The sequence below is a fragment of the Callithrix jacchus genome, chromosome 2, assembly GCF_049354715.1.
Source record: "Callithrix jacchus isolate 240 chromosome 2, calJac240_pri, whole genome shotgun sequence".
Taxonomy (NCBI): Eukaryota; Metazoa; Chordata; class Mammalia; order Primates; family Cebidae; genus Callithrix; species Callithrix jacchus.
The window spans coordinates 37,971,305-37,986,417 of record NC_133503.1 but is presented as its reverse complement, the minus strand read 5'-3'; the positions used below and the strand labels follow the sequence as shown (position 1 = coordinate 37,986,417).

The 15,113-nt window shown below is 41.8% G+C and overlaps 1 protein-coding gene across 3 annotated transcripts in view; it reads right to left on the bottom strand.

The window, feature by feature from the left end:
* UBE2D2 (ubiquitin conjugating enzyme E2 D2) overlaps positions 1-15,113 on the bottom strand; it is a 74,280-nt gene that overhangs the window by 19,553 nt on the left and 39,614 nt on the right. For all 3 annotated transcript variants that reach the window (XR_013531075.1, XM_035292163.3, XM_002744231.7), the window contains one exon: positions 10,045-10,108. Coding sequence is in view for 2 of the 3 variants with exons in the window: in XM_035292163.3 (XP_035148054.1) it covers positions 10,045-10,108 (64 nt within the window). In the remaining variant the exon portion in view is untranslated. The remainder of the gene's footprint in view (positions 1-10,044; positions 10,109-15,113) is intronic.

The following is a 15,113-nucleotide window of genomic DNA, read 5'->3' as shown; positions in this document are numbered from 1 at the left end:
GAGTAACTGGGATTACAGGCATGCACCACCATGCCCGGCTAATTCTGTATTTTCAGTAGAGACGGGGTTTCCCCATGTTGGACAGGCTGGTTTCAAACTCCTGACCTCAAGTGATCCACCATGCCCGGCCAGCATTTGGATTTTACTTCTATCATTAGTTATAGTAATCGTTTATTATAAAAGAGAGACATGGAAATTACACAATGAAAGGTATCAGAACTTCAATGGAATGGACAGCTTCACATTGATGTCATTTCAATAGTGATTTATTTCAGTCTACATACTTTCCAAGAATGTTGTCATCTCTAAATAAGAAAGAAAACTGTCATCTAGAACTACTTTGGTGCTCCTATATTCTAAAACTATATCTCTAACGTTCTCACTAACTGGTGGAATTTCTTCACCCTTTCCTTTAGAGCTCAATTCATCAACAACTGTCCACACTACTGTTGCTTGCAATACTTTTCCTTGAGATTATTCTGGAAGCATAATGCCTCCTTTGATTACAGTTTTGGCATCAATCATTTCAACCAATATTCTGTCAAAGAGTGAAAGAAACTTTCTAAACTTTGTTCTGCCATGACTCCCAATGCTGCCATAGCTTGTACTCTGCTCTCTTGGATTTTTATTTTTATTTATTTAGAGATAGAGTTAAAAAAAAAAAAAAGAGAGAGCGAGACAGGGTTTTACTCCTGTCCCCCAGACTGGAGTAAAGGGTGCAACCTCAGCACACTGCAACCTCCACCTCCCAGGCTCAAATGACCCTGACTCAGCTACCCGAGTAGCTGAGACTATAGGCACATGCCACCATACCCACCTAATTTTTTTATTTTCTGTAGAGGTGGGATATTGTCATGTTGCCCAGGCTGATCTTGAACTCTCATACTCAAGTGATCCCCTCACCTCAGCCTCCAAAAGTGCTGGGATAACAAGCATGAGCCACCGTACCCAGACCCACCTGAATTTTTTTTATATCAAGTAAAAAAAAAAAATTTTTTTTTTTTTTTTTTTGAGACAGAGTCTCGATCTGTCACCCAGACTAGAGTGCAGAGGCGCAATCTTGGCTCACTGCAACCTCTGCCTCCCAGGATCAAGTGATTCTCCTGCTTCAGCCTCCAGAGTGGCTGAGACTATAGGCATGGGCCACCACGCCCAGCTAATTTTTTGTATTTTTAGTAGAGACAGGGTTTCACCATGTTGGCCAGGCTGGTCTCAAACTCCTGACCTCATGATCCACCCACCTCAGTCTCCTGAAGTGCTGGGATTACAGGTATTAGCTCCTGTTCCCGGCCTTTTTAAAAAAATTTTTTTAAAGAGACACTGTCTCACTCTATTGCCCAGAATGGAGTACAGTGGCACAACCGTGGCTCACTGAAGCCTCAAACTCCTGGGCTCAAGTGATCCTCCCACCTCAGCCACCTGAGTAGCTGGGACTACAGGCAAATGTCACCATGCCCTGCTAATTTTTAAAATTTTTCTTTTTTTGAGATGGGGTTTTGCTCTGTCGCCAGGCTGGAGTGCAGTGGTGTGATCTCAGCTCACTGCTATCTTTGCCTCCCAGGTTCAAGCGATTCTCCTGCCTCAGCCTCCAGAGTGACTGGGACTATAGGCACATGCCACCATGCCCAGCTAACTTTTTATATTATTAGAAACGGGGTTTACGGTGTTAGCCAGGATGGTCTCGATCTCCTGAACTCGTGATTCACCGGGCTTGGCCTGCCAAAGTGCTGGGATTACAGACGTGAGACACCACGGCTGGCCTTAATTTTTATTTTCCCAGAGACAGGGTCTTGCTATGTTGCCCCAAGCTGGTCTTGAACTCCTGGCCTCAAGCAATCCTCCTGCCTTGGCCTCCGAAAGTGCTGGGATTATAGTCATGAGCCATTCTAAAAGGCTGAAGAGTCTTACATTATTGTGAACTCTTACATTCAACATCATAGATGATTTCCTCTGTAATCCATATCCATATAGTTCATAGATCATATCTGTTTAACATGCCAATAGGACTAAACATATGTAATCCATTGGGATTAAGCTCTGGATAAAAACCTATTCACATTTGAATAACACTATACTTATTAATTTGTCTTCACTGTTATGAAGGTCAAATTCCACCATCAAAAAAAAAAAAAAAAAAGCAAAAATACATACACAGGACTAAGTCTTTAAAATAGGAGTGGGAAGGAAAAGGAAGAAGAAAATTACTAATGTAACAACCAAGATAAATAATTTTTATGGCTCTCAAAAAATAATCTAGAATCTACAGTACCAATAAAAAGGCAGAGAAAGAGAAACTAAACCCCATTAAGATGAGTTTAATTAATGAAAGCATTTAAAGACCTACCATTTAAATCTTGAGAATTTTGTCACACTGCTTAAATATAAAGATACCTACTAGAACCACTGATTTAGGTTACTCTCTGGAAGCCTTTCTAGACTGCTAGGTCTTATAGGCAGAAGTATAAATGAGAGAAGAAGATAGTGAGAGAGTACCAAACCTGCCTCACACTACAAATTTTTTTTTTTTTGAGACGGAGTTTCGCTCTTGTTACCCAGGCTGGAGTGCAATGGCGCAATCTCGGCTCACCACAACCTCCGCCTCCTGGGTTCAGGCAATTCTCCTGCCTCAGCCTCCTGAGTAGCTGGGATTACAGGCATGCGCCACCATGCCCAGCTAATTTTTGTATTTTTAGTAGAGATGGGGTTTCACCATGTTGACCAGGATGGTCTTGATCTCTTGACCTCGTGATCCACCCGCCTCAGCCTGCCAAAGTGCTGGGATTACAGGCTTGAGCCACCGCGCCCGGCCCTACAATGTTTTTAGAAATAGCTCAAGTATTGCCAGTACAGTGGCTCACACCTGTAATCCCAGCACTTTGGAAGGCTGAGGCGGACAGATCACAAGGTCATGAGACTGAGACCATCCTAACACAATGAAACTCCATCTCTACTAAAATACAAAAAATTAGCCAGGCATGGTGGTGCACGCCTGTAGTCCCAGATACTCAGGAGGTTGAGTCAGGGGAATTGCTTGAACTGGGAGGTGAAGGTTGCAGTGAGCTGAGTTCACGCCACTGCACTCCAGCCTGGGTGACAGAGCAAGACTCCAACTCAAAAAAAAAAAGGAAGAAATAGCTCAAGAATTACAAGAGGTTCAAGTAGAAAGGACCCCAGAATTAGTTACTGAATGAAATACTGGCCCATAAGCATAAAATATTGCTACATTTTACATAAACATCTATTTCAAAAATATTTCATTTAATGATTCATCTTAGGACTGATCAAAATTGACCAAAATAAAAAGTTTTGATAGTAAAAAACAAAAGCAAGTTCCTACCTACTATGTTGGTTTAATACTATCAAATCAAATGACACAAACTGAAAGTTACACAATCTGTTTTATGAGAGTTTAAATGTGAAATTCACAGATGAATGATTACTCTTTACTATTGTGGATGAAGCCTTGAGGTTAAAAGGAACAGGCAGGAATGGTGGCTCACGCCTGTCATCCTAGAACTTTGGGAGGGCAAGGTGGGTAGATCACCTGAGGTCAGGAGTTTGAGACCAGCCTGGCCAACATGGTGAAACCCCAACGCTACTAAAACTACAAAACATCAGCCGGGCGTGGTGGTGCATGCCTGTAATCCCAGCTATTCAGGAGGCGGAGGCAGAAGAATCACTTGAATCCGGGAGGCAGAGATTGCAGTGACCAGAGATTGTGTCATTGCACTCCAGCCCAGCCTGGGTGACAAAGTGAGACTGTCTCCAAAAAAAAAAAAAAAAAAAAAAAAGGGACAGTGAGAATATTTAATAATATCAGACTGAATCTCCAGAGACCTACACTTGAATGCATAGATCTCAAGAGTGTCACATATTTACCAAGTATTCAAAACAAAAGAAAGCTGGGTACAGAGGCTCAACGTCTGTAATCACAGGTCTTCGGGAGGCAGAGGCAGGAGGATCACTTGAGCCCAGAAGTTCAAGACCAGCTGAGGCAACATGGTGAGACCCTATTGCTACACTTTTTTTTTTTTTTTAAATTAGCCAGGAGTGTAGGCACATGTGCCCATAGTCCCAGCTACTCAGGAGGTTGAGGTGGGAGGTTCCCTTGAACCCAGGAGTTTGAGGCTTTGGTGAGCTGTAACCACACCACTGCACTCTAGCCTGGGCAACAAAGTGAGACCCTGTCTTGAAAGAAGACCAGATGAGAGGAAGAAGAGAGAGAGAGGGGAGAGAGAGAAGGAAGTGAGGAAAGAGAATAGAGAAGGAAACAGATTATATAGCCATTAAATCTTCAGCTTACTTCTTTCAGGTAGTACATTTCTTCCTGCTTACCAGATCTTTGCAGCAAAGTGAAAAAAAAAATTACTGGTACATTAAAATCTGGATGTTTTAAAATAAAGCACGGATCTCTAATTTATTTTTATACTAAATATCAACATTAAAATCTGGATGTTTTAAAATAAAGCACAAGTCTCCACTTTATTTTTACACTAAATATCAATAACATGTGGTACTGAGGGATTTGGGTACCAGGAGCTCTCTCAAAAGGAGCTCAAAAGTTTCAAAAGGCCAACAGCTTCTCTCTTCATTCTCGTAAGATTAAATTCTGACTCCTTATAACAAAAATAAGACAACGAAAGTATATTTAGCTATCCAATTATATCTTGTATACTCTTCTGTGGGGTTTATCAGAAAGACCTCATCAATACTTGTTTGTTTTTTTATTTTTAGAGACTGGATCTCAATCTGCTATATAAGCTAGAGTATAGAGGCCCAATCATGGCTCACTGCAGCCTCAAACATCTGGGCTTAAGTCTTCCTCCTACCTTAGCTTTGTGAGTAGCTGAGACTACACGCATGAGGTACCACTCCCAGCTAACTTTTAGTTTTAAAGATGGGGGTCTTGCTTTACTGCCCGATCTGGCCTAAAACTCCTATCCTCAAGTGATCCTCCAGTCTCAGTCTCCCTAGTAGCTGAGATTACAGGCATGAGCCACTGTGCCTGGCTCTTCTTCACTGTAGTTTTGATTTGTATTTCCCTGATAACAAATGATGTTGGGCATCTTTTCATTTTTCACTGGCTATCTTCTCTGGAGAAATGTCTATTCGAATCCTTTGACCATTTTTAAATTGGGTTATTTTTATGTTGAGTTACAGGAGTTTTTTTTTTTTTTTTTTGAGACGGAGTGTTGCTCTGTCACCAGGCTGGAGTGTGCAGTGATCTCAGTTCACTGCAACCTCTGCCTCCCAGGTTCAATTTTCCTGCCTGTCTCCTGAGTAGCTAGGACTACAGACATACACCACCACGCCCAGCTAATTTTTATATTTTTAGTAGAGACAGGGTTTGACCAAGTTGGCCAGGATGGTCTCAATCTCTTACCTTGTGATCTGCCCGCCTCGGCCTCCCAAAGTGCTAAGATTATAGGCATAAGCCACTGTGCCCAAGATAGAATCTTACTCTATCACCCAGGCTAGAGTGCAGTGGTGTGATCTCAGCTCACTACAATCTCTGCATCCCATAGTGATTTTCCTGCCTCAGCTTCCCAGGCAGCTGGGATTACAGACAGATGTTACTATGCCCAACTAATTTTTATATTTTTAGTGGAGTCGGGGTTTCACCATGTTGGCCAGGCTGGTCTTGAACTCCTGGCCTCCCAAAGTGCTAGGATTACAGGCATGCGCTACTGCAATCGGCTGTGGTAGTTTTATTTAACTCTCCAAAGGAAACAATTTTTGAGCCTGAGAAAGAAATGTAATAGTGCTAACTATGGCAGAAGCAAAGCAAAGACAAATTACTTTAGCATGCTAAGGAAAACTTCAAAAATGAAATCAAATCCCGACTCCAACCACTTTTAATTTAAGATTTTCAGGCTGGTGTGGTGGTTCACGCCTGTAATCCAAGCACTTTGGAGGCCAAGGTGGGCGGATCACCTGAGGTTGGGAGTTCAAGACCAGACTGACCAACATGGTGAAACCCTGTTTTTTTTTTTTTTTTTAAAAAAAAAAAAAGATTTTCAGCCATTTTTAATTTAACTTTCAGGAGTTTACCTAAAACAAAAGCATTTTTCCAACTTAACGGAAAGAGTACACTGATGTATGTGGACCATATGATAAGTGGAATGACAAATTAGAATAAAAAAACCTGAGAATGAGTCCACTTGGAGAATCTCCATGAGCTTCTTATGGGACTCTTTTCTAAAACAGTTTAAAATTTCTACTCTACTCTACTCACCTAAATAAGTTGTTATAAGGCTTACATGAGACAATGTATATAAGAGCACTTACTAAATCATTTTGTATGGTTTAAGTATTTAGCCTGCCCTGCTTGGCACCAAATACTAGTTACTCGTGTTAGGTAAGTTAGAATATAAAAATGTGAATGAGATTTTTCATGACATGTACTTAGACTCATAACTTATGAAAGTTATTTGTAAAGTAATTCTTGTAAAAGGGCCTTGTGCTTTGATTCTTCAGGATTTAGCAGACCAGACACACTCTTTTTTTCTTTTTTTATTTTGAGATGGGAGTCTTGCTCCCGTTCCCCAGGCTGGAGTGCAGTGGCATAATCTCGGCTCACTGAAGCCTCAACTTTCTGGACTCAAGTGATTCTCGCACCTCAAACTCCCAAGTAGCTGGGCTACAGGTATGCATCACCATGTCATACTAATTTTTGTATCTGTCTGTAGAGATAGGGTTTCACCATGTTGCTCAGGCTGGTCTCATACTCCTGGGCTCCACTGATCTGCCTGCCTCAACCTCCCAAAGCACTGAGATTACAGGCCTAGCCCAGACACAACATTATTAAGAAAAATCAGGAAAAAATACAGCAGGGTGTGGTGGCAAACACCTGTAATCCCAGCACTTTGGAAGGCCGAAGTGGGTGGATCACAAGATCAGGAGATCGAGACCATCCTGGCTAACATGGTGAAACACCATCTCTACTAAAAATACAAAAAATTAGCTGAGTGTTGCAGCACACACCTGTAGTGCCAGCTACTCAGGAGACTGAGGCAGAAGAACTGCTTGAATCCAGGAGGCAGAGGTAGTGAGCTAAGATTATGCCACTACACTTCACCCTGGGTGACAGAGCGAGACTCCATCTCAAACGGAAGGAAGGAAGGAAGGAAGGAAGGAGGGAAGGAGGGAAGGAGGGAAGGAGGGAAGGAGGGAAGGAGGGAAGGAGGGAAGGAGGGAGGGAGGGAGGGAGGGAGGGAAGGGAGGAAGGAAGGAAGGGAGGAAGGGAGGGAGGGAAGGGAGGAAGGAAGGAAGGAAGGAAGGAAGGAAGGAAGGAAGGAAGGAAGGAAGGAAGGAAGGAAGGAAGGGAGAAAAATCAGGAAAGGTAATTTGAGGCTGGGCATGGTAGCTCATGCCTATAATCCCAGAACTCTGGGAGGCTGAGGCAGACGGACCACCTGAGGTCAGGAGTTCAAGACCAGCCTGGCCAAGATGGTGAAACCCTATCGCTATTAAAACTACGAAAATTAGCCAGGCATGATGGCAGGTGCCGGTAATCCCAGCTAGTCGGAAGGAGAGGCACGAGAATTGCTTAAAGACTGGAGGCAGAGGTTGCAGTGAGCCGAGATCCCACCACTGCACTCCAGTCTGGCTGACAGAGTGAGACTCTGTCTCAGAAAACAAAACAAACGATTTTAAACATAAGCTAATTTAACCATGTAGTCATCTTGGTCTTAATCGACATACTTTTCTTTTTCTTTTTTTTGAGACGGAGTTTCGCTCTTGTTACCCAGGCTGGAGTGCAATGGTGCGATCTTGGCTCACCACAACCTCCGCCTCCTGGGTTCAAGCAATTCTCCTGCCTCAGCCTCCCGCGTAGCTGGGACTACAGGCACGCGCCACCAAGCCCAGCTAATTTTTGTATTTTTAGTAGAGACGGGGTTTCACCATGTTGACCAGGATGGTCTCGATCTCTTGACCTCGTGATCCACCCGCCTCGGCCTCCCGAAGTGCTGGGATTACAGGCTTGAGCCACCGCACCCAGCAATCTACACACTTTTCTTACACAAATGTTTATAAGTATGCCTACTTAAAAATATTATTTGTTAAATGTTACAAAATTTTTTGTTTTTGTTTTTTTAAATTATTATTTATTTATTTATTTTTTAAAGACGGGGTTTCATCATATTAGTTAGGCTGGTCTTGAACTCCCGACCTCAGGTGATCCGCCCACCTTGGCCTCCAAACTGCTTAGATTACAGGTGTGAGCCACCATGCCCGGTCTGTTTTTTATTTTTTTTTGAGACAAAGTCTTACTCTGTCACCCAGGCTGTAGTGAGTGGCTTGATCTTGGCTCACTGCAACCTCAACCTCCTGGGTTCAAGCAATTCTCTGCCTCAGCCTCCCAAGTAGCTGGGATTACAGGTGCCTGCTACCATGCCCGGCTAACTTTTTTTGTATTTTTAGTTGAGAAGTGGTTTCACCATCTTGGTCAGGCTGGTCTTGAACTCCTGACCTCATCATCCACCCGCCTTGGCCTCCCAAAGTGCTGGGATTACAGATGTCAGCCACTTCACCCCGCCCTGTTTTTGTTTTGAGACAGTGTTTTGCTCTGTCACCCAGGCTGGAGTGCAGTGGCACGATTCTAGCTCACTGCATCTTCTGCTTCCCAGAATCAAGTGATCCTCTCACCTCAGTCTTCCAAGTAGCTGGAACTACCAGCATGTGCCATCACGCACAGCTAATTTTTGTGTGTTTTTTGTAGAGTCAGGGTTTCACCATGTTGGCCAAGCTGGTCTTGAACTCCTGGTCTCAACCGTTCCACCTGCCTTGGCCTCCCAAAGGGCTGGGATTGCAGGCATGAGCCATCACACCCAACCAAATGTTACAGGTATTTTGTGAATAGTTTTACATTACATAGCACAGTCTCATTCAAATATACCCTCTTTAAAAAAAAGTTAAAAGGGCCAGGCGCAGTGGCTCATGCCTGTAATCCCAGCACTTTGGGAGGTTGAGGAGGGCAGATCAGGAGATCAGGAGTTCGTTCGAGACCAGCCTGGCCAATATGGTAAAACCCGTCTCTACTAAAAATACAAAAAAAAAAAAAATTAGCCAGGCATGGTGCACATGCAGGTAATACCAGTTACTCAGAAGGCTGAGGCAGGCAAATAACTTGAACCCAGGAGGTGGAGGCTGCAGTGAGCTGAGATTGATCCACTGCACTCCAGCCTGGGCAACAAGAGCGAAACTCCGTCTCAAAAAAAAAAAAGTTAAAAGACACTATATGGGAAAAAACTATGTTGAAACAAAGTAGAACATAGAGAAAATTATCATCCAATGTATGCATTAAGATCCTCTCATAAATTATTTTAGACACAATTAAGCAGATAAATTGAACATTAAAAATAAACACCTGCTTTTGGCTGGGTGCAGTGGTTCATGCCTGTAATCCCTGCACTTTGGGAGGCCAAGATGGGCAGATCGCTTGAGGCCAGGAGTTTGAGACCAGCCTGGCCAACATGGCGAAACCCCAACCCTACTAAAAATACAAAAATTAGTCAGGCGTGGTGGCATGCACCTGTAATCCCAGCTACTCAAGAGGCTGAGGCACGAGAATCACTTGAACCCAGGAGGCAGAGGCTGCAGTGAGCCGAGATCATGCCACTGCACTACAGCCTGGGTGACAGAGCAAGACTCTGTCTCAAAAATTAATAAAAAATAAAAACCTGATTTCGCAAGTATAAGCCAGTAAAAGTCAGACGCAGACACACATACCATCAACCTTAATATTATCTTACTCAAGAATAATAGCTAGTTGTAGGTAAAAGCTCAAATATTTCACTCTAGGAAAATACCCAGAAAGGATGAAGGTCAGGTAGGAGGGGACCAGAACAACTATACAGCCAATAACTGGCAGAAGATTCAAAATATAATGAACAACACAGATGAAAATGAGATGAATATAGAGTTGCTCCCTTCATGGGCGACTAAAGGTTAAACACTGCCTCTTCCCTATAGCATAACTGTTTCTTCACACAAAATAACCACTGCTATGCTATTACTCCATTATTCCTTTTAAATACTTACTATCATCTCCAACAGGACCTGCTGAACACTGTGCTGGAGGGTCACGAGCCAGGTCATTCAATTCCTTCAGAAAAAAGAAAGAAAACATATATATTCAACATAAATGTACCTTTTATCCATTATTAAAATTTATATTGTTGCCAATATTCTCTGTCTTGCTGGTGAAACTCTTTTAAGAGCATTCCTTCAGAGTCAGAGATCAGTAGACTAGTGAATCTTTAAGGTATTTTGGATTCTTAAATGTGATGTTTATTTTTTTAAAGCGGATCATTTTTGCTTTGTTCGGAGCTTAGCAAATTAAATAAGGAAGGTAAAACATGTATTATGGGCCAGGCACAGTGACTAACACCTGTAATCCCAGCACTTTGGGAGGTTGAGGCAGGCAGATAACTTGAGGTCAGGAGTTAGAGACCCACCTGGCAACAAGCCTGTCTCTATTAAAAAAGACAAAAATTGCCGGGCACTGTGGCTCACGCCTGTAATCCTAGCACTTTGGGAGGCCAAGGTGAGTGGATCACCTGAGGTCAGGAGTTCAAGACCAGCCTGGCCATCATGGTAAAACCCCATTTTTAAAAAAAAATTTATTTTCTTTTTAAAATAAAATAAGTGAATAAATAAATAAAAAAGACAAAAATTAGCTGGGCATGCCTGTAGTCCCAGCTACTCAGGAGGCTGAGGCAGGAGAATTGCTTGAACCCAGAAGGCAGAGGTTGCAGTGAGCCAAGATGCTGCCAGTGCACTCCAGCCTGGGAGACAAGAGTAAGACCCTGTCTTAAAAAAAAAAAAAAGGCCGGGCGCAGTGGCTCACACCTATAATCCCAGCACGTTGGGAGGCCGAGACAGGTGAATCACGAGGTCAAGAGATCGAGACCATCCTGGTCAACCAGGTGAAACACCGTCTCTACTAAAAATACAAAAATTAGCTAGGCATGGTGGTGCATGCCTGTAGTCCCAGCTACTCAGGAGGCTGAGGCAGGAGAACTGCTTGAACCCAGAAGGCGGAGGTTGCGGTGAGCCGAGATCATGCCATTGCACCCCAGTCTGGGTAACAACAGCGAAACTCTGTCTCAAAAAAAAAAAATTAGCTGGGTGTGGCGGCACACACCTGTAATCCCAGCTACTTGGGAGGCTGAGGCAGAAGAATCACTTGAACCTGGGAAAGAGAGGCTGCAGTGAGCCAAGATGATGCCACTGCACTCTAGCCTGAGCAACAAAGCGGGATACCATCTCAAAAAAAAAAAAAAATCTAGTAGTCAGAGACTGGTTTACCTGTAATAATGCTTTATAACCAGTTATCAGCTTCTCAGTTTTTTAAACACAAAAGCCCAGAAACTTGAGACTTGTTATTGGGTGGGGATGTCTGAAAAATCAGAAGGCAGGAAATCATACTATATTCCATTTCCCCTCAGCTTGGTTTTTGAGACAAAAGCAAGTTCTCAAGAACTAGTTTTCGATTATATTTTAAAACCGCAACAGTAAAAAAAGTCTAAGATTTTTTAAGTGCAAAAACCATTCAGACTCTTAAGTGCTATAAAGGTGTAATTTCATATTACAAATATTATTTTTTAATTTGCAGCACAAATATTTACTCTAAGTCCCCATCTCAGAGTTAAGGTTTCAACTAGGCATTTTATTATACCAACTACGTTGTTTCATCCTGTCTATATGCTTGGAGTACAAAACTAAGGTTTGAAAAAAAGAAGGCTCTGGATTGAGAAAATGTTAACTTACTAAAATATCTCAATTTTTGAATTCTGTGTCTCCAAAATAAGAGATATCCTGCCCATCTCAAGGAAAAAAAATAGCCTACTGTATAGTTCCCATTCTCAAATATTACTGACAGCACAGGTGGGTATAACTAAGAACAAACACCTGGCTTTAAGACACTGCTATAGCAACAGGTTATTAAAATATAATTTGAATGTAACAATTTAACCATTGAATGGAACAATTCTGAAGTCCTGCCATGTACATTAAGTGGAATTTTACTTTTGATTTAGCCTTAATCTTTTGCTCCTTTCAAACTGAGTTACTTTTTTCCATGCTGCATTACATCAAGGTTTTTAACTCAAGAGTTATCTAAGCAGAATACAAGATCCATCAGTCCATTTCATGAACAAGTGTAACTAATTTTAAAACCCTAAGCCAAACTTAATAGACATTTAACACACTAATTCAACACTTCATTGGCTGAAGGCATTGATACAGCTGAATCTCAAAAGCATACTGCTAAGTGAAAGAGGCCAGACATAAGGCTACATGATGTATGATTCCATTTATATGACGTTCTAGAACAGGCAAAACTAGTGACAGAAAGCAGATCCATGGTTCCAGTGGCTAGAGAGAGTTGGAAGAGGGAATGATTATAAACAGACATGAAGAAAATCTGAGGAGTGACAGAAATGTTTAAAATCATTATTTTGGTAGAGGTTGTACAACTATATTTGTCAAAACTCAAATTGTACACTTAATTTGACTGTATGTATCTCAAAGTTGTTTATTATTATCTTTTTAATGTAGAGACAGGGTCTCACTATGTTGCCCAGGCTGGTCTCTTAACTCCTGGACTCAAGCGATCCTTCTGCCTCACCCTCCCAAAGTGCTGGAATTACAGGTGTGAGCCACAGTGCCTGGCCAATTTTTTATTCTTAAACGTACATTTGGGCTGGGCGTGGTGGCTCATGCCTGTAATTCCATCACTTTGGGAGACCAAGGCGGGCAGATCACAAGGTCAGGAGTTCGAGACCGTCCTGACCAACATGGTGAAACCCCCATCTCTACGAAAAATACAAAAATAAGCCAGGCATGGTGGTACATCTGTAATCCCAGCTACTCGGGTGGCTGAGGCAGGAGAATCACTTAAACCTGGGAGGCGGAAGTTGCAGTGAGCTGAGATCGTGCCACTGCACTCCAGCCTAAGTGACAGAGCAAAACTCTGTCACAAAAAACAAAAGCACATAACTATCCATCTTTACATGTGCATTAAATATCTCTAAAGCATATACATGAAACTAGTTAATAAATTGCCTTTGGGAAGGAAAGCTTAGGGGATAAGAATGGGAATTATATATATTCCTTTTACACCTTTTGAATTTTATCCAAGTGTATATACTGCCTATCTGAAAAACAAATTACGCTTAAAATTTTTTTTTTCTTTTTTTAACCAAGTGAGTCTGTGCAAGAATTACTCCATCAATTTGGATTAAAATAGCTGTTAAAAATTGTTATCATGGGCTGGGCATGGTGGCTCATGCCTGTAATCCCAGCACTTTGGGAGGCTAAGGTGGGCAGATCATGAGGTCAGGAGATCAAGACCATCCTGGCTAATATGGTGAAACCCTGTCTCTACTAAAAATACAAAAAAATAGCTAGTAATGCTGGCATGCGCCTGTAGTCTCAGCTACTTGGGAAGATGAGGAAGGAGAATTGCTTGAACCCAGGTGGTTGCAGTGAGCTGAGAATCATGCCACAGCACTCTAGCCTGGGCAACAGAGACAGAGTGAGTCTCCATCTCAAAAAAAAAAACTGTCATCATGACTGGAAGCGGTGGCTCACACCTATAATCCCAGCACTCTGGGAGACTGAGCCAGGCTGATTACCTGAGGTCAGGAATTCAAGACCAGCCTGGAACGCGATGAAAACCCATCTCTTCTAAGAGTCCAAAAATTAGCCAGGCATGATGGCAGGCGCCTGTAATCCCAGCTACTTGGGAGGCGGAGGCAGGAGAATTGCTTGAACCCAGGAGGTTGTAGCAAGCTGAGATCACACTACTGCACTCTAGCCTGGGCGACTAGAGTGAGACTCCCACAAAAAAAAATTGTCATCATTTGAGGGGTAACCTACATAGTGAAAACCCAATTAGAGCAAATTAACATACAATCTATAAAACTGATATCTCTACATTATGATCAAAACTGAAGTTGAATCTTAAAATTTTTTTTAACTGTGTAAAGTGCTTAAGTTATTCTAACCACATGTTCTTTTTTTTTTTAAGAGAAGGAAAGAAAAAAAAGGAGTGAAGGAGAGGAAGAAAAAGAGAGAGAACAGAAATGTTGCTTTTTTCTAAAAAATGGGTATTAATAATGGCCAATCAATATTTCATTTAAACCTATGAGTAGATGTGATGTGGTATTGACAAGAATGTATATTTGGAATATTTAAAGTGGAGAGCTCTATAAATATTTATTAAGTTTACTTGTTCTGGATCTGAGTTCAAGTCCCGGATATCCTTATTAATTTTCTGTCTGATTGAGTCTAAGTCTCTATGTATTTGGGTGTTAGGATCATTAGCTCTTATTGTTCCATTAATCCTTTTACCACTATATCTTTGTTGCTTTAAAATCTATTTTATCAGATGCGAGAATTGCAACTCCTGCTTTTTATTTATTTATTTATTTTTGCTCTCCATTTGGTTGGTAAATCTTTCTCCTTCCCTTTGTTTTGAGTCTTTGTGTATCCTTACATGTGAAATGGGTCTGGATGCAGCATACTGTTGGGTTTTGGCTATATCTTTTGATTGGGGGATTTAGTCAATTTAAATTTAGGATTACTGCCATTTGATGTTAACTGGCTGTTTTATCATTTGTTGATGTAAATTCTTCTTTATGTTGATGCTCTTTACTTTTTGGTATATTTTTAGAAAGGCTAACACTGGTTATTTCTTTCTATGTGTAATGCCTCTTTCAGAAGCTCTTGTAAAGCAGGCATGGTGGTAATAAAATCTCTGAGTACTTGCTTGTTCATAAAAGATTTTATTTTTCCTTCAGTTGTGAAGCTTAGTTTGGCTGGATATGAAATTCTGGGCTGAAAGTTCTGTTCTTTAAGGATGTTGAATATCGGCCCCCACTCTCTTCTGGCTTGCAGAGTTTCTGCTGAGAGAACTGCTGTAAGTCTGATAGGCTTCCCTTTGTGGGTAACCTGACCTTTCTCTCTGGCTGCCCTTAGTATTTTCTCCTTGGTTTCAACCCTGGTGAATCTAACGATTATGTGCCTTGGGGTTGCTCTTCTTGAGGAATATCTTTGTGGTGTTCTCTGTATTACCTGGGGTTGAATATTGTCCTGCCTTGCTA